Source organism: Carassius gibelio, chromosome B6, assembly GCF_023724105.1.
Source record: "Carassius gibelio isolate Cgi1373 ecotype wild population from Czech Republic chromosome B6, carGib1.2-hapl.c, whole genome shotgun sequence".
Lineage (NCBI taxonomy): Eukaryota > Metazoa > Chordata > Actinopteri > Cypriniformes > Cyprinidae > Carassius > Carassius gibelio.
Window position 1 is genome coordinate 789,245 of NC_068401.1, and position 22,195 is coordinate 811,439.

The following is a 22,195-nucleotide window of genomic DNA, read 5'->3' on the forward strand; positions in this document are numbered from 1 at the left end:
AAAATACTACTGACCTTAATATGTATCAGTCACTCCAATCTTCCTTCTTTGCTTATGTCTCCACTGCTAAAATTACATACTTTATCCTATTCCATCTCATCTCCTTCAAGTCATTTCTCCTGCAGTTGTACCTGCTCTCACTCACATCATCAACACTTCCCTCCACACTGGTGTTTTTCCCTCATCATTTAGACAGACACGTATAACTCCACTTCTTAAGAAACCCAACCTCAACCCATCTCTTTTAGAGAACCACAGACTGGTTTTCCTTCTTCCTTTTATTGCAAAAACACTTGAAAGAGCTGTGTTCAACCAAGTCTCTACATTTCTCACACACAACAATCTCCTTGACCGCAACCAATCTGGCTTCAGAAGTGGACATTCAGCTGAGACGGCCTTGCTCTCAGTTCTGGCACACAGCTCTAAGACTGGCAAGAGCAGAATCCAAATATTCAGTACTAATCCTGCTTGATCTGTCCGCTGCTTTTGACACGGTTAACCACCAAATTCTCCTATCAACCCTACTGGCAAAGGCATCTCAGGAACCACACTTCAATGGTTTGAGTCTTACCTATCAGATAGGTCCTTCAAAGTACCTTGGAGAGGTGAGGTGTCAAAGTCACAACATCTAACTACTGGGGTGCCTCAGGGCTCAGTTCTTGGACCACTTCTCTTCTCTGTCTACATGGCATCATTAGGTTCTGTCATTCAGAAACATGGCTTTTCATACCACTGCTATGCTGATGACACTCATCTCTACTCTCATTCCATCCTGATGATCCGACGGTAGCTATTCGCATCTCAGCTTGTCTAACAGACATTTCTTCCTGGATGATGGACCATCACCTTCAACTCAACCTTGCCAAGACAGAACTGTTTGTGTTTCCAGCAAACCCATCATTTCATCACAATTTCACCATCAAGTTAGGCACATCAACCATAACTCCTTCAAAAACAGCTAGAAGCCTTGGAGTTATGATTGATGATCAGCTGACTTTCTCAGACCACATTGCTAAAACTGTCCGATCCTGCAGATTTGCTTTATTCAACATCAAGAAGATCAAGCCCTTTCTTTGGGAACATGCTGCACAACTCCTTGTTCAAGCTCTTGTTCTGTGGCTGGACTATTGCAATGCTCTCTTGTCAGGTCTTCCAGCCAATTCTATCAAACCTTTACAATTAATCTAGAATGCAGCAGCAAGATTAATTTTTAATGAGCCGAAAAGAAACACGTCACACCTCTGTTTATCAATTTGCACTGGCTTCCAATAGCTGCTCGCATAAAATTCAAGGCATTGATGTTTGCCTACAAAACTACCACTGGCTCTGCACCCATTTACCTAAATTCATTACTTCAGACTTATGTGCCTCTAGAAGCTTGTGTTCTGCAAGTGAACGTCACTTAATTGTTCATCCCAAAGAAGCACAAAGTCACTTTTACCGACTTTTAAATTAAATGTTCCTCCTGGTGGAATGACCTCCCCAACTCAATCCGAGCAGCTGAGTCCTTAGCCATCTTCAAGAATCGGCTTAAAACACATCTCTTCCATCTTTATTTGACCCTCTAACTTTAACACTCACTATTCTAATTCTATTCTTTAAAAAAATCTAACTACCTTTCTAATATTTTTGTATTCTATTTTCATTTCATTTATTATGCAATTGTGTGTATGTGTATACAAATCACTCTTGTTGGACTTATGTGTTTGCTTACATGATGCCTGTCAGCAGCAGTGTGTTGTTAACTGCTGCATGGCTCTGATCTGATGTTGTATTTTCTGTGGCTGAGTCTGATCTGATGTCAGTCTTGTGTCTGTGCTGCTTTGGGCTTGTTAGAGTCTGTGTCTATGCCCTCGTCTCGTCAGTGTGTTTTTGTCTTGTTTCTGCAGTGGAGCTGAGTTCTGCTCTGCCTGTGAGGGTTCCTCCTGCTGCCATCCCCATGGAGCTGCGTGTGGAGCAGACGCAGACGCAGACGCAGACGCTGGACTCGAGCCGCCGCCAGCAGCAGCAGCAGCAGCACGAGATGATGGCGCTCAAACACAAGCAGCAGCTGCAGCAGCAGATCCTCATCACTGAGTTCCAGCGGAAACACGAGCAGCTCTCGCGCCAACACGAGGCCCAGATACAGGAGCACATGAAGGTCAGGACCCAGCGCTGGTGGGATTTAATGATTAAAGCTGGTTAAAGTTTCTTTTCATGAAAGCTTCTATGAATCGACTGCTACAAGTTCGGGTTAGGGTTAGGGTTAAGGGTTAAGTTGTGCTTTGTTGTCATTCCCCTACATATGTGGACATACAGTGGAACAAAATGTCGTGCCTCACAGGAACACGTTGCTACATAAATACAGACATACAACAATGAAGTATAACAGTATAAAACTACACACAACTAACCTACTTTGACTATAAATATACTATATATAAATTTTTACCTACACAAACTAAAAAAACAAACTATACAAATGCTACGCACACTGTACCTACACACAACTAACCTCCTGACAGATTTTGAATATGAATACACTATTTATAAATGTTTATACCAATGTTTAGACAATAGTTCTAGATTCAGTCGTTTCATCTCGTGTAGTGTGTCATAGCGGAGGACAGCCGATGCCAAGTCTGCGATGCTTCACGACGTCAACACAATCTAGCATGTTTTTTAATTTTTCTTTGTCATTAAGGAGTCAAAATCATATAATCTGGCACAGTGACTGTCGTAACCGACAAAACAAAATTGTGCAGTCTGAACCTTACTTAAATGCTCACACACCCTACAGCACACTGACTACATAATGCTTGCATGTGGTGTGTGTTTAGTGCTCTTCATGTGATGCTGGGTGTGTGTCAATCACATCCTGAGGTCTCTTCATCTTTTAAATATGTAGTGTGATATAGTCGCTCATTTCCACAGGTTTGCACAGGTGAAGGGCTTTACTGTAAACATAAATGAAGCATTCAGTCATTTGGCAGGAGTTCACTGCCGCTGAGCACAAAATGCCCTTAAAGAAGAGAAAACATGGCCGATGTCCAGATAAATGAACACGGTGGATGCTCAGTGTTGTTGACTTGGTGAGCTGGGAAGCGGTTGGGCGGCCTGCACACACTGGTGTTTATTAGTGTTCTGACCCGTCTGTGGGTTCTGCTGGTTCTGGTTAGGGTTAACCCTTTGTGGGGCATCTAGACACAGACAGCAGAACTCTGCAGAAGAAAATGAAGCAATGCAATAAACTTCTAAATAAATAATTGTATTGTGTGCAATATGGACGTACCAGTCGATCTCCACCAGCCGTTATCAGCCGTTCATCTCGTGTTCAGATGATGGTTAAAATCAAGACCTAGTCATATGGATTTGTAGTCCTGTTGCAGATCGCAGGTTCAGTCTGGAGTAACCGGAGCTGATCTGCTCAATGGTAATGCTTCAGGTTTGCAACTGCAACCTGACAAATATTGTCCATCAGCTTTAACCTGTTCCCCACACCAACCATCTGTTAACCTGTGTGTGTGTGTGTGTGTGTGTGTGTGTGTGTGTGTGTTCTCTCCCCAGCATCAGCAGGAGCTGCTGGAGCAGCAGAGGAAGATGGAGCAGGAGATGGAGAAACAGCAGCGAGAGCAGAAGCTCCAGCTCCTCAAGAACAAAGAACGTGGCCAGGAGAGTGAGTTCACTATGAGTTTTTCACCGTGTCACTTCTAAGTGAAAGAATACTTTTGATGCCAGAGATGTTAACAAAGCTGTGATCAGGAACTTCAGCTGAATGTCTCTCTTTGGTAAATCCTGTGTCTGCTGTGAACAGGTGCAGTGGCCAGTACTGAGGTCAAGATGCGTCTGCAGGAGTTTGTTCTGAATAAAAAGAAAGCCCTCGCTCAGCGCAGTCTCAACCACTGCGTCTCCAACAGCCCACGCTACTGGAGCGGGTAAGACACAAGGGTTAGTTATTCAAGTACAAGCAGATGAAAACATTGATCCGAGTGACAAACAGTTCGGCAGACTTGATGATGAGATCAGATCAATCCATAATTTCTAAACAATTAGATTTTGGAATCAGCAATATTTGTGGTATTAAAATAACACATGGTCTTTCTGGCTTTAATGTGTCAGGCAGTTCATAAAGATGGGGAAAGTGCAGGAGAAATGGGTTTGACCCTGCAGTACGTGACCATGACCATGTGGCTGAGCTTTATTCAGATGATAAAGCTGGAGACTGTATCGGTATCTGGTCATCATGTTTTTTCCCATCACTCTTTCTCACGGTCTGTCTGCTTTTTCTGTGCAGGAAAACTCAGCACAGTTCTTTGGATCAGAGCTCCCCTCCTCAGACCAGCGTTAGTTCCTATAACCATCCTATAATGGGCGTCTACGACTCCAAAGATGACTTTCCACTGCGCAAAACAGGTGCTTCACGCTGCAACAGTGCTGTTTGGGTGAGGTTTCTGTGTTGCGTGGCTTTTGGCGTGAAAGGATCCTAACCCTTCAGAGGAAGCCGGCGCTACTTGTACCATATAATTATTCACTTAGTGGTAAACTGGTGTGATGCTGTTGACTCGAGGCCGGTGCTGGATATGAGCCACAGTTTACTCTGGCCAGAAGCAGCACATTCCTGTGTGTGTGTGTGTGTGTGGGAGAGAGAGAGTGTGTGTGGGTGTGGGTGTGTGTGGGTGTGTGTGTGTGTGTGTGTGGGTGTGTGTGTGGGTGTGTGTGTGGGTGTGGGTGTGTGTGTGTGTGTGTGTGTGTGTGTGTGTGTGTGTGATGAAGATGAAGCCGTCCTGTAGCTGGAAACGATCGGAAGCCTCGTCCCTGAGCAGCAGCTCTTCTCAATATCCTGCTTCCTTTTCTGCACTTTTGCTTATGTTAATGGAAATCTGTTCGTTAGGAGCCTCCTGTTTTTCATAGAGCCACGAGCATCATTTCCAGTAACGGCCGAATGAATAGACCTTTTCTTCCAGTGCTGAGATTCTGACTTCATTTAAGATGTCAAACGAAGGTAAATAAACGGATTGAGGATGGAGAATGCTAAGACTTACTCCTTACATCATCTAATCATCCTCTTAAATGAAAATCAAATGAGAGAACATGGCACGTCACGCACGTGCTGAAGAAAAGGGTTAGTTGATGAGTAGCAGTTGAGGTGTTGCTCTTCTAGTTCACTTCACATCACATCTGCTGCTCATACTGGACAAATGCCTTTTCGTCCAAAGCATCTGAATGACAGCACAACTTCTGTGGACGTGCTCATAGTAACTTGCCGAAGCTCATGTAGTGAAAGGCAGCAGTTTCTGTCCTAACTAGCTGTGACGGCGACATGTACAAATTTCTGTTTTAGAAATGGTTTCCATTTCCACGAAACAACATACAAACTATATGACAGTGATAATCTCACATACTTATTGTGTGCTATATTCCAAGTTAAACGTGTCTATGTGAGTTTGAATATAGTTTTGCATGACATTTATAGCCATACTGAGTCATACATCTTGAAAATTAATTAAAACAAACTTGTACGTTAAAACTGAACTCACTGCAAACATATGAGTGTATTCCAGAACAAAAGATGGAATCATTACGCTGTATGTACTTGTAATGATGTTAAAAAGGTTTGATGTTTATGAATTAGATTATAAATTGGATTTAAAAATGTTGCCCATTTCGTTGCAAATTCAGTTCTCTTCCAGAGAGGCTCTGCCCACACGCGCTTCTGATTGGCTGTGATATTCGATTGATTCTGTCACGTCTGTGGACACACACATGGCTTGTCGCTGGTATCTTCTTGAGCTTGCTGTCGTTGTGTCTGTGATTGCAGCGTCTGAACCGAACCTGAAGCTGCGTTCGCGTCTGAAGCAGAAGGTGTCGGAGCGGAGGAGCAGCCCGTTACTGCGCCGCAAAGACAGTCCCATCAGCACGCTCAAGAAACGCTCTCTGGACATGACAGGTGATGCTCGAGACACGCTCGCATGTGCTTGTGTGACTGTTTTCACACAGACAAACTCTGTCTCTTGTTCTGACATCTGTAGATTCGGCGTGTAGCAGCGCTCCTGGTTCAGGACCCAGTTCCCCAAACAACAGCTCACACGGAAACCTGTGCGAGAATGGCATCAGCGTGACTGAGGTGAGGCTAGTTTACTACATCAATTTAACACACATGGATGCATACACATCTGACATGAGAACAGAAAAAAAAAAAAAATTAGTAAAACAATAGATAATGTGTATGAATCTGCAACAGTAGATTGATTTATGTACAGATTTGTGCAATTTTATTCTATTTAGAACTGTATAAATACAGAGATATGCATATTAATTTACAAAATACTTGAGAAAGGCAATAATTTAAGATTTAGAATGATTTACTGAAATGAACACCGGTAATGATTCATATGTGAGCTGTTTAAGCTGGGCATGGCATGGGGAAAAACAGTTTTTATGTCTAGATGTTCTAGTGCCCAAAGATCTGTAGCGTTTGCTTATCTTCTGCTTCCTTTGATTGGCCTCAGTGCTGGAGTCTTGTGGCTGGTGATGGCTTTCAGGCCGTTCCTCACCGATGTAGAGTCATTACTTGAAAGCTGTTGTTTTAGCTTTTCAGAGTAGTTTAACTTTGCAACTCATATCTCTCTATTCATGTGTGTATTTGGCCTGTTTGTATAAGTCTCTGTCCCCACTCCTGTAGGAATCCTCTTTGGCCTGGCGAAGCTGTTTGAGTTTTGCACTGAACCAAGGTTTATCGTTGTTAAAAGTTAAAGAAGTCTTAGTGGGAACCCACATGTCATCACAGAAACTGATGTGGGATGTCACAGTGTCTGTAATCTAGATCAGTAGCTGCAACCTCAAAAACACTCCAAATAAGTTAAAATCAGGCCTGTAAATCTTGCTCTGCTTCAGCAGTCCATCTCTTTACAGTTTTTACTACAGGCTTCACAGGTTTAGTTTCTGTCTGTAGGCTGGAAGAAGAACTAAACAGTGATCAGAGAGCCCAGCGCTGCTCTATGGACTGAGTGCTATGCATCCTTTAAAACAGTGTAGCAGTGGTCCAGTATATTACTGTCTCTGGTGGGGCATGTGATGTTCTGTATTTAACGTTGTTCTGTGTGTGTGTGATCTGAACAGAAGAAGAGTTGTTTCATACTTGTGTTCAACTCATTTCCAACTCCTTACACACACTCGAACCTAAAATAATCATTCATAAGGTTTGAAAAGGTTAAAGTTGATCACAAGGGTTTTGACAGTGGGCTGTTTATATTAATCTTGCATCATAAAAGCATTCTGAGCCGATGTGAAATTACAGACTCAGCCGAATGCACAAACGATCTTCAACTCTTCTTCATGAGCATTTGAGTGTGCAGATAAAAACTAGATTAGAGCACCATCTGCTGTTAAAATCTAAGCTCAGAATCCATTCCAGAGAGAATCGCATTGCATTGGGAAGGTCTCCGAATCAAATTTGCATCGATTCATTGCTGCAGCTCTAGTAACGATGCACCCAGAGTCACTGAAAATCTCTTAAAGTGCTTAACTTATTTACTGAATAGACATGTTCCTGGATTTCTACATTTACTTTGGAAATGAATAGAAATAGAGAATTTTAAAAAAGGTTTAGAATCCATCCTTTATTTCTCTAGTTTTGTCTCCTTACTCTGACTATGTCTGTCTTCCTCATACATCTGAAACGAGTCACACTGATCTCTCCTGTCACCTAACCCTTTTCAGAAACGGAAAAAAAGACATTTATAGATTTAAAGGGTCATACAGATGGTATTAACATAATAACATTCATGAATCTATAAAAAAACAGAAGATTTTAAAAACGTAAGTGAACAGAACACAGATTTTAAGAGTATGCACTATCATAAGCGAAGTTAGCTGATGTTAGATTGAGAATGTGTACCTTCAAATTTGTCGATATAGCTCGGAAAACACAATTTGAAGCCCTTCAACTTTTTACTTGGAGTGACCAATACTAATCTTACAGTTCGCTTGACAAGCAGCGAGTATAAAATGCCATGCTGATAGTGCTCAGTGAAACGGTAGTTAAAAACTGCTTTCGGCGCAGCGCCAGAAGTTGCAGAGCAACTGAGAGAAAATGTGTAAGTAGTCCACATAATCTGTTGTATCGCACTGTTGAGTGAGTGAATCGTGACATCCCTAGATATAAGCTAATCTGTAAATGTGAATGTGCTCCAGTCATCTCACAGGCCGGCTGGTCAGGACGTGTCGGTCAGTCAGCTGTCACTCTACACATCTCCTTCACTACCCAACATCACCCTGGGGCTGCCGGCCCCTGCCACCAACAACGTGAGTGTTCAGATCTAACTGAGCTTGTGCTGTTTTCACAATGGGTCAGAAACATTCACTTAACTCAGGACAGATCCTCTGTATTTGTCTGATTTGAGTAAGTTTTGCCTTTCAAGTAAATTTGTTTTTAAAGGAGGTTTAGATATTTTTACCGGAACTTAAACCGTAATTAGAGTGCAACACAGTAGCTCAAACTTTAGTGAAGAAATATTATTCACAGTTAATACCGTACTGATCTGTGTGTAAGAAATGGTCATCATCAGCCTGTAACGTGTATTTGTCCACCCAGTTAGGAGTGTTTGGTCAGTCCTCATCTTCATTTTGCTTCGTCATGTGATGAATTTGGAAAAAAAAGCAAAAACAATTATTTTGTTGTTTCTTCAACAAGGTGACGTCTACCCAGTCGGACAGTGAATGTTTGTCTGTGACCCGTTTACCAGTAAGCACTCCATTTCTGGTCGCTCACCTGCCATCATTTCTTGGCAACTCGGATGCTGCAAACTCCCACAGTGCACTGGTGCAGCACATGGTCCTTCTGGAGCAATCAGCCCCACCGAGTCCTTTGGCCACAGGTGAGTAGAGCTCGGAGTTCTTTGAGTTTCTGTCCTGATTTAGTAACAATGAAGCAGGCCATTACAAACCTCTTTATTTGTATAAAAGCTACTGGCCTGGATTGCAGAGCGTTTCCTAAGACTGCTGTCAAAGCGTTACATAAACCTGGAATGTGTGAAGAGTCCGCTGAGGTGTGGCCTGGGTCAGGGGTCCGTCTGGTTAATTAGATCAGAGTCGTTGGCAGGCAAGAGGGTCAGAGGAACATGCTGTGCCAGGCAGAATGACGTCTACATGCCAGCACAGACCCAAAAGAATACGCCGCTAATGATCTGAATGGGAGCAGGAAGTGAAACGATGAACTTGGGTTGAGCAGCCATAGACTGTCGTGACATCTGTGCAGAGCACCCACTAAATGAATGTATTTTACAGAGTGTTTCAGTGTTAAGCAGATTTGGAACCTCAGTTGAACCCAGACAGCTAACAAATTTTCTCTTCCCAGCCACTGTGAGCGTATACGAGGAGTCGGTGTGTGTTCATGTGGAGTGTGTTCGTGAGGAGTGTGCGTGTTCGTGAGGAGTGTGTGCATGAGGAGTGTGTGTGTGCTGCATGAGTGTTTGTGAGGAGAGTGTGTGCAATGCAGGAGTGTGTTTGTGAGGAGTGTGTGTTGTAGGAGTGTGTTCATGAGGAGAGTGTGCTGCAGGTGTGTTTGTGTTGCAGGAGTTCATGAGGAGTGTGTGAGCTGCAGGAGTTCATGAGGAGTGTGTGTGCTGCAGGAGTGTGTTCGTGAGGAGTGTGTGTGCTGCAGGAGTGTGTTCATGAGGAGAGTGTGCTGCAGGTGTATTTGTGTTGCAGGAGTTCATGAGGAGTGTGTGAGCTGCAGGAGTTCATGAGGAGTGTGTGTGCTGCAGGAGTGTTCGTGAGGAGTGTGTGTGCTGCAGGAGTGTGTTTGTGAGGAGTGTGTGTGCTGCAGGAGTGTTCATGAGGAGTGTGTGCTGCAGGAGTGTTCATGAGGAGAGTGTGTGCACTACAGGAGTGTGTTTGTGAGGAGTGTGTGTGCTGCAGGAGTGTTCATGAGGAGTGTGTGTGCTGAAGGAGTGTTCGTGAGGAGTGTGTGTGCTGCAGGAGTGTGTTCATGAGGAGAGTGTGCTGCAGGTGTTTTTGTGTTGCAGGAGTTCATGAGGAGTGTGTGAGCTGCAGGAGTTCATGAGGAGTGTGTGTGCTGCAGGAGTGTTCATGAGGAGTGTGTGTGCTGCAGGAGTGTGTTCATGAGGAGTGTGTGTGCTGAAGGAGTGTGTTCATGAGGAGTGTGTGTGCTGCAGGAGTGTTCATGAGGAGTGTGTGTGCTGCAGGAGTGTTCATGAGGAGTGTGTGTGCTGCAGGAGTGTTCGTGAGGAGTGTGTGTGCTGCAGGAGTGTTCGTGAGGAGTGTGTGTGCTGCAGGAGTGTTCATGAGGAGTGTGTGTGCTGCAGGAGTGTTCATGAGGAGTGTGTGTGCTGCAGGAGTGTTCATGAGGAGTGTGTGTGCTGCAGGAGTGTTCATGAGGAGTGTGTTCATGAGGAGTGTGTGCTATAGGAGTGTACATGAGGAGAGTGTGTGCACTGCAGGAGTGTGTTCGTGAGGAGTGTGTGTGCTGCAGGAGTGTTCATGAGGAGTGTGTGTGCTGCAGGAGTGTTCATGAGGAGTGTGTGTGCTGCAGGAGTGTTCATGAGGAGTGTGTGTGCTGCAGGAGTGTTCATGAGGAGTGTGTGTGTGCTGCAGGAGTGTTCATGAGGAGTGTGTTCATGAGGAGTGTGTGTGCTGCAGGAGTGTTCATGAGGAGTGTGTGTGCTGCAGGAGTGTTCATGAGGAGTGTGTGTGCTGCAGGAGTGTTCATGAGGAGTGTGTGTGCTGCAGGAGTGTTCATGAGGAGTGTGTTCATGAGGAGTGTGTGTGTTGCAGGAGTGTTCATGAGGAGTGTGTGTGCTGCAGGAGTGTTCATGAGGAGTGTGTGTGCTGCAGGAGTGTTCATGAGGAGTGTGTGTGCTGCAGGAGTGTTCATGAGGAGTGTGTGTGCTGCAGGAGTGTGTTCATGAGGAGTGTGTGTGCTGCAGGAGTGTTCATGAGGAGTGTGTGTGCTGCAGGAGTGTGTTCATGAGGAGTGTGTGTGCTGCAGGAGTGTTCATGAGGAGTGTGTGTGCTGCAGGAGTGTTCATGAGGAGTGTGTTCATGAGGAGTGTGTGTGTTGCAGGAGTGTTCATGAGGAGTGTGTGTGCTGCAGGAGTGTTCATGAGGAGTGTGTGTGTTGCAGGAGTGTTCATGAGGAGTGTGTGTGCTGCAGGAGTGTGTTCATGAGGAGTGTGTGTGCTGCAGGAGTGTTCATGAGGAGTGTGTGTGCTGCAGGAGTGTTCATGAGGAGTGTGTGTGCTGCAGGAGTGTTCATGAGGAGTGTGTGTGCTGCAGGAGTGTTCATGAGGAGTGTGTGTGCTGCAGGAGTGTTCATGAGGAGTGTGTGCTGCAGGAGTGTGTTCATGAGGAGTGTGTGTGCTGCAGGAGTGTTCATGAGGAGTGTGTTCATGAGGAGTGTGTGTGTTGCAGGAGTGTTCATGAGGAGTGTGTGTGCTGCAGGAGTGTTCATGAGGAGTGTGTGTGTTGCAGGGATGGGAGCGGGGTCACTGCAGAAGCTGGGTCAGCACCGGACGCTGGGCCGCACACAGTCGGCTCCTCTGCCCCAGAGTGGACAGGCTCTTCAGCAGCTCGTGGTTCAACAACAGCACCAGCAGTTCCTGGAGAAACACAAACAGCACTTCCAGCAGATCCACATCAACAAGGTCAGAATTCAGTCCTCTCACCCTTCCATGACAGATGAAACAGTTGTAATAACTAGCTGTAGCAGAGAGCGACTCTCAGGTGGACCGCAATAATGTCTGTTCTCCTCTCTGCTGTTACGTTTCGTGTGTTTCATGGTGAATGCTGCAAGAAAACCGTTCAGTGGCACATGATGATATGATGACACTTGAGGGTCTGGGCTGAGTCAAGTCATCTTTATTTATATAGGGCTTTTACCAATACAGATTGTCAAACAACTTATAGTATTAAATAGGAAAATAGTGTGTCAATAATGAAAAATTACAATAGTAACCACTCAATTTTAGTTAAAGGCATTTCATCATTAAATTCAGTGATGTCATCATCCAGCTCAGTTCAGTTTAAATAGTATCTGTGCAATCAGAGTTCACACTCTCGAGTTTTGAGTTCTGCTCAACTTCAGTGATCCTCATAAGACATGGCCAGATGAGGTGATTTAAGGTTATATCAGCAGGACAGGCTTGTTCAGTTTGGCTCTACAGCAGGGGCTTAGCTGCTGCAGACGTTAGTCCCATCAGTCTTTGAGCAGCTGGTCTCTGGCTGAGAGTTGCTCACTCTGTGGAGTTCCTTATGTTCAAGGAAAAAAAGGAAAGCTTGTTTAGAAGAAAAGATAAAGATGAGGCAACAAAGAGTCACTGATGTCAGTAATGTTCCTCTGGTGCTTGGCTAGCAGGTGTTTGGGGTCTCACTACAGACGTAACTGTGATGTTGGTACTTCAGCACGACTTTGGCACCTTGAGTGCACTGTAGGTCACTTTGAATAAAAGCATCAAATTAAATTCATTCTCACACCAGTCCCAGTTTAGGTGTAGCTCTAGCTTGAACCAAAGCAAGTCCATTCAGTCAGAGTTTGAGAAAAGACTTGCTTTCCTACAGTCCCTGCAATCCTGAATGAAGAGCAGCTGTTTTGTCTGTGTAAATGAGGAAAACACCTGAATATCTTTCAAGAAAGGAAGTGTTAGATGGTACAAATTAGTGTACACAGTGTACACTGAAAATAAAATTCAAATGTGTAGTCTTTTCTCTGTGTGTCTTTTTAGATGTTGAGTAAACCCTGTGATCGCCAGCACCAGAGCCACCCAGAGGAGACGGAGGAAGAGCTCCGAGAGCAGCAGGATGCCACACAGACCGAAATGTTTTCCATGAGCCTCTCCATTAAACAAGAACCGCCTGATCTCACAGAGGAGCGGAGACCAGAAGAACAAGAGCTGCTCTTCGAAGAGGTGAGAGACCCAGAGCTCTGGAGAGCAGTGAAAGAGATGCTGCGTTGTGACGCCCTCTTGTGGTTGTTGTCAGTGCACTAAACCTATTGTGTGTGTGAGCAGCAGGCCTTTCTACTGGAGCAGCAGAGGATCCATCAGCTCAGAAACTACCAGGCGTCCATGGAGGCGGTTGGTGGATCGGTCATTTTCCCAGGGCACCGCCCTCTGTCCAGAGCCCAGTCATCTCCTGCATCTGCCTCTTTCATCAGTCCACAGGAACAGCCATCCAAACCCCATTTTACCACAGGTACTTTACCTCCTCTCCTCTCGGTGACCTCGAAACAGAATTCACAAGGATGAGCGCACCAGTTCAAGTTTCTTTCTCTAGGTCTGGTGTACGACTCTCTCATGCAGAAGCACCAGTGCATGTGTGGAAACACCAACACACACCCCGAACACGCCGGACGCATCCAGAGCATCTGGTCTCGGCTGCAGGAGACGGGTCTGCGCAGCCGGTGTGAGGTGGGACATGAATACTGCAGTTATTTGTTTTTTGATGCACTGACTGATTCGATCTCTATCACTTAAACTCTGCATGTGGCACAAAAATGATTGATTTGTAAGAAATATTCCACAAAGTTAATGAAAAAAATTGTCTGATGCTCAATTTTCCACTGAGAAACACACAGGAGTCCCATATTTCTCTCAAGGGGTTTAGTGTGAATCATTCATGTACAGTTGAAGATTTTCGACCTTAAAGTTTGATTCAAATGGTGTGTAGAGCTCTTCCTGATAATAGAGCTACATTTCACTGGTTAGTGTTGGGTTTTGGAGGCTGCTGTTTTATTTATCTTAGCACTTCTACTGTGATCAGAATCTCTCTGTCCTGTATTTTCAGTGTATCCGTGGGAGAAAAGCCACTTTAGAGGAACTGCAGTCGGTTCATTCTGAAGCTCATGTCATGTTGTATGGAACCAACCCACTACGGCAGAAACTGGACAGTAAGAGTTTCACAATCCACAACGAAGATCCCGTCATCATTACTCAGACTGGTGTAGGGTGAATGTATGTCTGATAAGTGTTCTTCTCTCTGTCTGGCTCAGGTTCTGTCATCTCCATGTTCGTCAGGCTGCCGTGTGGTGGTATTGGGGTGAGTAGAGACAAAGTCTGTCTCACCCATCTCTTCATCATTTGTGCAGCTGGTAAAGCGGGTTTCTACTTTGTCTGTGAAGGTGGACAGTGACACGGTCTGGAATGAAGTTCACTCGTCGAGCGCAGCGCGTCTGGCCGTCGGTTCTGTGGTCGAACTCGTCTTCAAAGTGGCATCAGGAGAGCTGAAGGTCACTGTCTGACATCATCTTCCTCTCTTTATGTCTGTCTGTATTATTTGATTGATGTAGAGTGGTGTGTCTCTTCTCAATGCAGAACGGTTTCGCAGTGGTCCGGCCGCCGGGACACCACGCAGAGGAGAGCACACCCATGTGAGACGCGTCTCTGTGTTTGTCCTTCTGTGCTTTCTTCCTTCACTCCTGTAACACTGCTGCTCTCGTCCAATCACAGGGGCTTCTGTTACTTTAACTCTGTTGCCATAGCAGCTAAACTCCTACAGCAGAGACTCAATGTCGGCAGAATTCTGATTGTTGATTGGGTGAGTTTATTTTGAAGACTTATTTGGCACTTCTGTATTTTTTTTTCTGTCTGTTTAGCATTTAATCGTTGTTCTTAAACCACATTCAGGACGTTCATCATGGGAACGGAACACAACAAGCGTTCTACGACGATCCCAGAGTTCTGTACATTTCACTTCATCGATACGACGATGGTAATTTCTTCCCAGGCAGCGGCGCTCCGGAAGAGGTAATGCAAGAACACAAGTGAGTGGATTGTGGAAAGTTGTTTTATTTCCTAAATCATGCAGCACTTCCTCTGAACAGGTGGGCAGTGGCCCGGGAGTCGGTTTCAACGTCAACGTGGCGTTTACTGGAGGACTGGATCCACCGATGGGAGACGCAGAATACCTCGCTGCCTTCAGGTGAAAGAGTCTCAAACACGTTCTGCTCGCTGTTCATTTGCTCATCAGATCTTTTCATCAGTTTGTGAGTGTGATGGATGCAGTAAGACTTCAGGAATTGGTGTAGTGTTTAAATACATGATCACACACAAGTCAAGTCACCATTATTTATATTGCGCTTTTTAGGCCGGTGACACACTGGCTGCGTGGCGTGAGCGCCGCGTGTCTGAAGCGTCCCAGAAGCGTGCGTGACCCGGCGCTGGCGCGCTGCTGCTGTAGAGGGAGACCGTTGACAGACCAGGCTCATGTCTTCATTACAACAATATATACTTACACACCTACACCTACGCCTACTGATAAAGGACACCGTCAAAAGTATTGACGGCGAAATAGATTATGTTTGACAGGTGCAATATTTGAAAATCGATAATTATTATAATTATTTTTTAATTACATTTATATCTGAATTTTTGTCAACCTATAGACTTTCAAATATCAAAATATCAGGAATTCATATGTATTTGTGTACAAAATGACATTTAAACACATTTTCCTATTATATTTTGCCTGGAAAAGCTTCCATCACGCGCGCGTGTCGCGGTAAAAAGAGGCGTCGGTTCTATTTCTAGCAAGCAAGCGTTTGCCGCGCGTCTCACACAGGCGGTCTGTAAGCTCTAACCTGTTAACATGGGAGCCGAATTAAAAACCGACACGCCACGCAGCTGAGACGCTTGCGCCACGCATCCAGTGTGTCGCCGGCCTTACAATGCAAATTGTGTCGAAGCAACTTTACAGTATTAAATTGGGAAATTTTCCCTCTGGCCAGGCAAACCCAGTTTAAATCTAGGCTGCAGAAGAGTCAGATTGTGCAGAAGAGCCATCTGGTTCCCGTGGTCTTGTCTCAGTGGCCGTGGAGGGGATCAGTCTCTGGGGCTCATCTAGATGTCCAGGTCATTTCAGGGCAGTCTAGGTCATCTCTAGCTGCTCCACCATCTGATCTGGACACAGACTGGATCTGGTGGCTGCAGAGACCTCGGAATAAGAAAGAAACTGACTAATATTAGTGTAGATGCCATTCTCCTAATGATGTAGCAAGTACATCGGGTGTTATGGGAAGTGTTCCTGATTCCAGCTGTCATAATTAATGCAGCCTAAAAATCCTTTAACGACAAATAATCCTTGAATTATAGAAATGCAAAATTGTATTATGAATAAGCCATTCAAAGTTTTTTAAGTAATAAGCAATATTTTAAAATCTATACGATGTTTGATAGGGAGCCAGTGCAGTGTGGACAGGACCGGGCTAATATGGTCATACTTCCTGGTTCTAGTAAGAACTCTTGCTGCTGCATTTTGGACTAGCTGTAGTTTGTTTACTAAGCGTGCAGAACAACCACCCAATAAAGCATAACAATAATCTAACCTTGAGGTCATAAATGCATGGATTAACATTTCTGCATTTGACATTGAGAGCATAGGCCGTAATTTAGATATATTTTTGAGATGGAAACATAGCTTTCTAAGGAAAGATTGCGATCAAGTAGCACACCTAGGTTCCTAACTGATGACGAAGAATTGACAGAGCAGCCATCAAGTCTTAGACAGTGTTCTAGGTTATTACAAGCAGAGTTTTTAGCTCCTATAATTAACACCTGTTTTTTTTTTTTTTTTTTTTTTATTAACAGAAATAAATTACTAGCCAATCCTGTTTTTTTTATATCAATTATGCATTTCATTAGTTTTGCAAATTTCTTATGTTTCGCAGTGCTGCAAAGAGCAGAGTATCATCAGCATAACACAAACACACACACAATCACTCTTTCTCTCACACACACACACACACACACACGTCTGGTCAGCTATCCTTGTGGGGACTCTCCATAGGTGTAATGGTTTTTATACTGTACAGACCGTATTTTCTATCGCTCTACACCAACCCTACACCTAAACCTAACCCTCACAGGAAACTTTCTGCATTTTTAGATTTTCAAGAACCTTCATTCTGTGTAATTTATTCGCTTGTTTACCCGTGGGGACCTCAATTTAGGTCCCCACCATGACACGAGTCCCCATGAGTCTGTGTGTATTCAGGTTTAAGTCCCCACCAGAATAGAAAAACAAGTACACTCACACACACACACATGCGTACACGAACAAGTTGTGTTGTTTGTAGAATTTGTAGTTGTTTGTTTTTTATAGAGTAAATATATTTGATCGCTTGAAAATCAAAAGAGTAGCTGCTTTATAGATTAAACTGAATCTATTGGTAGATTTTCATGAAATTATTTTATCTGAATAATGACTTTAATAATTAGATACCTGACAGCAGAATTTATTTTTTGCATCATTGAACCAGTTTTCTTGTTTATGACCATGAAGCTGCTTTAAATTGGTCTGGGTTGGTTGTTGTACTGGTTTCGTCTGGTCAGAGGAGAACTGACCCCAACTGAGCCTGGTTTCTCCCAAGGTTTTTTTCTCCATTCTGTCACCGATGGAGTTTCGGTTCCTTGCCGCTGTCGCCTCTGGCTTGCTTAGTTGGGGTCACTTCATCTACAGTGATATCATTGACTTGATTGCAAATAAAAACAGACACTATTTCAACTGAACAGAGATGACATCACTGAATTCAATGATGAACTGCCTTTAACTATCATTCTGCATTATTGACACACTGTTTTCCAAATGAATGTTGTTCAGTTGCTTTGACGCAATGTATTTTGTTTAAAGCGCTATATGAATAAAGGTGATTGATTGATTGATTGTTTAGTTCAGTGTTGATTCCTTTCAGTTTAATAACTGTTTTGATTACGCAACAGCACCATTATTACATAATTAAAATAGTTTTTGCAATAAATGCATAAAGTTTAGCATGTTCTGTGTGTAAAGTCTAGAGAAAATTAGTCATAGAAATTGTATGCCGGAAACGGTTTAATAACTAATATTTTGTGTCCGGCTGAAGATTCACAGGAACTGCACATTACCTGTCTGTTACGTAAATAACCTGCAGTCTAGTTTTGTTCATTAAAGTGAAGGTTTGTGTCTCTGTACGCTTGACCTCCCAGGACGGTGGTGATGCCAATCGCGAGCGAGTTTGCTCCAGATCTGGTGCTGGTGTCTGCAGGGTTTGATGCGGTGGAAGGACATCCTCCTCCGTTGGGAGGATACAAACTCACCTCCAGATGTAAGCTCCACCTCTTTACTGTCAACTCACTTGTGTCTGGCAGTATTAGTTATTTGGATGGTTTTGTGGCAGGTTTGGGTCACCTGACTAAGCAGCTGATGGGGTTAGCGGGGGGTCGAGTGGTGCTGGCGCTGGAGGGAGGTCATGACCTCAGGGCCATATGTGACGCCTCCGAGGCCTGCGTCTCAGCGCTGCTGGGGATAGAGGTAAACGACTTCCCATCATCCTTTGCGTTGCAAGTTTTCATTTACACAAGGCAACTTGTTACAGATAGATTTGTGACTTTGATTGCATGTGTTTGTGTGTGTGTTGAACAGGTAGAGCCACTTTCTGCAGACGTCCTGAAGCAGAGACCCAATGAAAACGCTGTGCGCTCGATAGAGAAAGTCCTGGAAAATCACAGTAAGATCTTCACTTCTTAAGAATCGTTTGCTCCAGTCAAATATTTTTCCAGGTTCATTAAGTCTCACAGTGGACATCTACTGGGCAAAACGAACATTAAAATACAGTTCGTCTGTTAGTGCTAGTGTGACCCTAATCACTTACTGACCTCTTCTCTGTGGGAATATTTATTTTATGTACAGACCCCTTTATCCAGAACGGTTTGTGTTGCAGTTGAGAGATTCTGTACATGTTCTCAACCCTGGGAATCGACGCCATGCTGAACTCTCTGAATTTAGCTTGTTTCACAAACTGAAGGACGACGTCGTCGAGCTGAACTGATGCTAGAAGGGTCCTGTGGAGCTGATTGTGTGTCCGGTTCTCTGTGTTCAGGTCAGTACTGGCGCTGTGTCCAGCGGGTCGTGTCCGGCGCAGGTTTGTCTCTGCTGGAAGCTCAGAGAGGCGACTCTGAGGAGAGCGAGACGGTGACCGCAATGGCCTCTTTATCTGTCGCAGCATTGGAGAAAAGGTGCATCTGCTTTCCCTTCTTTCTATGCTCATGTTTCCTCTGGTTCTGTTGTGTGACCGGCTTTGCTGTGTTTCTGCTCAGGACGGAGGATGAGCCCATGGAAGAGGAGCCGCCGATGTAGGGACGAGAGTTTTCCCAGAGCTCTGAGCTCTTCTGGGACTCTGCATCTGTTTGACTTGGTCTCGTCTGACGGAGATCCTCGCTGAGCAGAGAGAGACGTCAGGGTGAAGGCTAACTCACCATGTTAGCGCTGTAGCCCGCTAGCACTGTGGCCCCAATGCAACACACTCGAGCTGAAGTCACTTGAGACGTTTGTTTTTGGAGATTTCTCTCCCATTGGCTCAATGTGCACACACCTCGTTGCAGACGTCAGCCAGGAGGTCGTTCTGACAGAGGGATGGATGGAACGCCGGGGTCAAGCAAATCCTCCATTGGCTCCAGGAGCCCTGTTTAGTACTTACACCTTCAGCACTGCAGCGTTCGGCTCGCCAGTGCCACTTTACAGACGTTTCTCAGAGAGGGAGTGCCTTGAAGACCATCTGAACTATGTATGAATTCTGAGGAATTTGCCTTAATTCAGGAATGTCCCATAATTCCAGTGGGTCGACCGATTAGGAAGAGTTTACTTGGACAGCATCTGCGCTTTAGTCCTAAACGCACATTGTCTAGCGCTGACTGACTTTTCTTTGGATTGTTTTTTTGCAGAAACTGTCTGCAGCTCCAGTGAAGCGTAACAGTGGCTCCACATCACAGCAGCTGAAGGCAGGACTCGGATACAGAGTGGGTTATTGACTGGCATGTGCTTTACAGGACAAAACTACACCCGGACTGAACCAGAGACCAGAAGGTATGACCAAAGCATGAGTTTGCATCTTGTGTTGTACCTTCCTCTAACCACAGCGTTTGACACTAATTACAAGACCACGGCGGATGTGAACGGGTTGGCCTTTGGGTGGGGAACAGAACCAGACAAGAGACGACAGTGAACCAAATCAGCTCGGGTTCTTCTTAAGCCTAACTTTGTAAAAAGGAAGTTACAACTTGCAAATGTTGGAGACCCCTAAGCATGAAGTGGGATCAGTACCTATAAGATCAATACCAATATGCATGTGAAATCTTCATTTTATTTTCCTTCGCTAACGAACCTAGAGCCTCATCTCCCAACACAACAGCTTCACCTCTAAAAGAAGAGTTAGTTTCTTACTTGGCAACTCTTGACAACTGTTAAAATGCTCAGACTTTAGTTGTTCCTGATTATTTTTGAGGTTTTAGTAATTAACTAGTCCATTCCTGTTTTGTTCAGTTTTACTTCATTCCTTGAGCTGAAATTCCAGATATTTGCACGTTTCGCTTGGCTGCTTATTTCTATTATTAACTGTGCTAATGGTTTGAGTTCCATTATTTGCGTTACATTTGGTACCTTGTACTTTAAACGAGTGCTTGATGATGTTCTTGGGTTTTCAACCATTCAATCATGATGACTGATTGTGTACTTCCATGTTTTGTTCATATTAGATTTGTGTATGAAAGGAAACCTCATTTTTTTGTGACAGTTTAGGAGTATATAACTATCAGTTCTGTCAGGAATTAACCTGCTAAACACACTTGATTGATGCTCAGTGATGTTCAGTTTTATAAAATGTTTTTGGAGAACGTGCTACATGCTGATATTAGAGAGAAACCGTATGTCTATGACAGTGATAAAAATAAAAAAAAATGAACATTACTCCAAAGCATTTTAAAGCATTTTCAAGATGTTTCTCTGTGCATAAAACAAACAAACAAACAGATCTTTAGTACGCATGGTTCGCATGATAATTTATCCACACACTTCACTAAATACTAAAACTTTGTCAGTTTTGAATAAAGTTGTAGATTGAGAAACAAAGGGATTCATGGTTCATCACCTGCAACACAAACAGATGTTAACCTTCATTTACAAATTCAAATGAAAAACAGCTGGGACAATGTTCACAAATTGGGTTGCTTTAGCTGATTTTGTATAAAATTGATTTGTAATTTTATGTATATTTAATTATAATATAACATAATTATTTATTTGTCTATTGACTTCATTTATTTATTTTGTACTGTGCTTATTTAGAGGTCTTTGATTTACTGACTGAAATGCAGTCTGATTCATGAGCTCAGGTTTCTTCATTTTGAAGGATTCTTAGATCCTTGCTCTTGTTTGTGTTGATATACGAGTGTTGATTTATCAGACACCGGTGTTTAAACACTCCCCAGACGACACTGGTGCGGTGCAGGACAGAAATCCTGTTCTTCTGAGAACATGTAGAAGGGAACAGGGACTGGCCATCCTAACTTTTTTAAAGATGTGTTTTGATAAAACTTATGAAAGTTTGTTTGTGCAATAATCACTTGATTTTGTCAAATATGATTAAGAAGAGGTAATGAAGGATCCTCACGTGCAAGTTGTGTGTTGTTTTTTTTATTTGTATGTTTTTTTTTCTTATTTATAATAATTTATTCACATAATCTTTTTATAATAATTAGTCATTCATATGATTTCATTTATTATTATAATTATATATATTTTTTTATTGTGTATTCATTTATTATTTCTGTATAATTTTCCCTAGCTTATGCATTTTCATTGTTGTTCAGTCTCATTCTTGTGGGGTTTCATGAACTGTTGTTTCTGTATAGAGACAGATAAGAGGGAATGTTTATGGAAACCCAAGGTTTTGGGATGTTACTGTGAAGCAGTTTTGGTATAACAGTACGTGTTGAATTTGTGCTGGTCAGACAAAGTTTGAACATTGAGACACGCAAATAAGATTGTTCAATAAACTCTTTTTATGTTCATCACTTCTTCTCCTGCTTCTGCTCTTCTCTGGATTTTCTCTGCCAACTTCTTGACTGACAGAAGACTGTTAAACACTCGTTTTGGTTATAAACCTCTGTGCTCAGTAGTTGGTCTGTTACTGAACAAACTGATATTTTGTGACGGGATCTGACGTCCAGGGCTGAATTCTAAGATCGGGTACAATTTCGGTATCCCAATTTACTCAATCTATTCTGTGCATGACCTCATTAGTCTGGTTGAGGCTGTAATTTCACAGACTAAACCTGTGCCATTAAAATAAAGGTTTGACAGGCAACAGTGTAAGACTCGAAGAACCACAGATACTTTAATATTCTGAGATATGAACAGTGTTTTAAAATAAAGACATTTGTTTCAACATCTC

At 43.6% G+C, this 22,195-nt stretch overlaps 1 protein-coding gene across 9 annotated transcripts in view; it reads left to right on the plus strand.

The window, feature by feature from the left end:
• The window catches only part of LOC127959182 (histone deacetylase 4), a 37,495-nt gene extending 15,680 nt beyond the window's left edge, over positions 1 to 21,815 (plus strand). For 8 of the 9 annotated variants that reach the window (XM_052558189.1, XM_052558195.1, XM_052558192.1 and 5 more), the window contains 24 exons: positions 1,890 to 2,140; positions 3,547 to 3,655; positions 3,794 to 3,914; positions 4,274 to 4,392; positions 5,798 to 5,926; positions 6,009 to 6,103; positions 8,173 to 8,283; positions 8,672 to 8,855; positions 11,470 to 11,642; positions 12,720 to 12,902; positions 13,005 to 13,188; positions 13,270 to 13,403; positions 13,780 to 13,882; positions 13,985 to 14,031; positions 14,114 to 14,221; positions 14,307 to 14,362; positions 14,442 to 14,529; positions 14,619 to 14,738; positions 14,816 to 14,913; positions 17,955 to 18,073; positions 18,146 to 18,279; positions 18,391 to 18,475; positions 18,848 to 18,983; positions 19,065 to 21,815. In XM_052558189.1, the coding sequence (XP_052414149.1) occupies positions 1,890 to 2,140; positions 3,547 to 3,655; positions 3,794 to 3,914; positions 4,274 to 4,392; positions 5,798 to 5,926; positions 6,009 to 6,103; positions 8,173 to 8,283; positions 8,672 to 8,855; positions 11,470 to 11,642; positions 12,720 to 12,902; positions 13,005 to 13,188; positions 13,270 to 13,403; positions 13,780 to 13,882; positions 13,985 to 14,031; positions 14,114 to 14,221; positions 14,307 to 14,362; positions 14,442 to 14,529; positions 14,619 to 14,738; positions 14,816 to 14,913; positions 17,955 to 18,073; positions 18,146 to 18,279; positions 18,391 to 18,475; positions 18,848 to 18,983; positions 19,065 to 19,104 (2,927 nt within the window). In that variant the 3' untranslated portion in view covers positions 19,105 to 21,815. Of the gene's footprint in view, positions 1 to 1,889; positions 2,141 to 3,546; positions 3,656 to 3,793; positions 3,915 to 4,273; positions 4,393 to 5,797; positions 5,927 to 6,008; positions 6,104 to 8,172; positions 8,284 to 8,671; positions 8,856 to 11,469; positions 11,643 to 12,719; positions 12,903 to 13,004; positions 13,189 to 13,269; positions 13,404 to 13,779; positions 13,883 to 13,984; positions 14,032 to 14,113; positions 14,222 to 14,306; positions 14,363 to 14,441; positions 14,530 to 14,618; positions 14,739 to 14,799; positions 14,916 to 17,954; positions 18,074 to 18,145; positions 18,280 to 18,390; positions 18,476 to 18,847; positions 18,984 to 19,064 lie in introns of those variants that run through there. The other variant, XM_052558198.1, reaches the window with a different exon arrangement.
• The last annotated feature ends 380 nt before the right edge of the window (positions 21,816 to 22,195 follow it).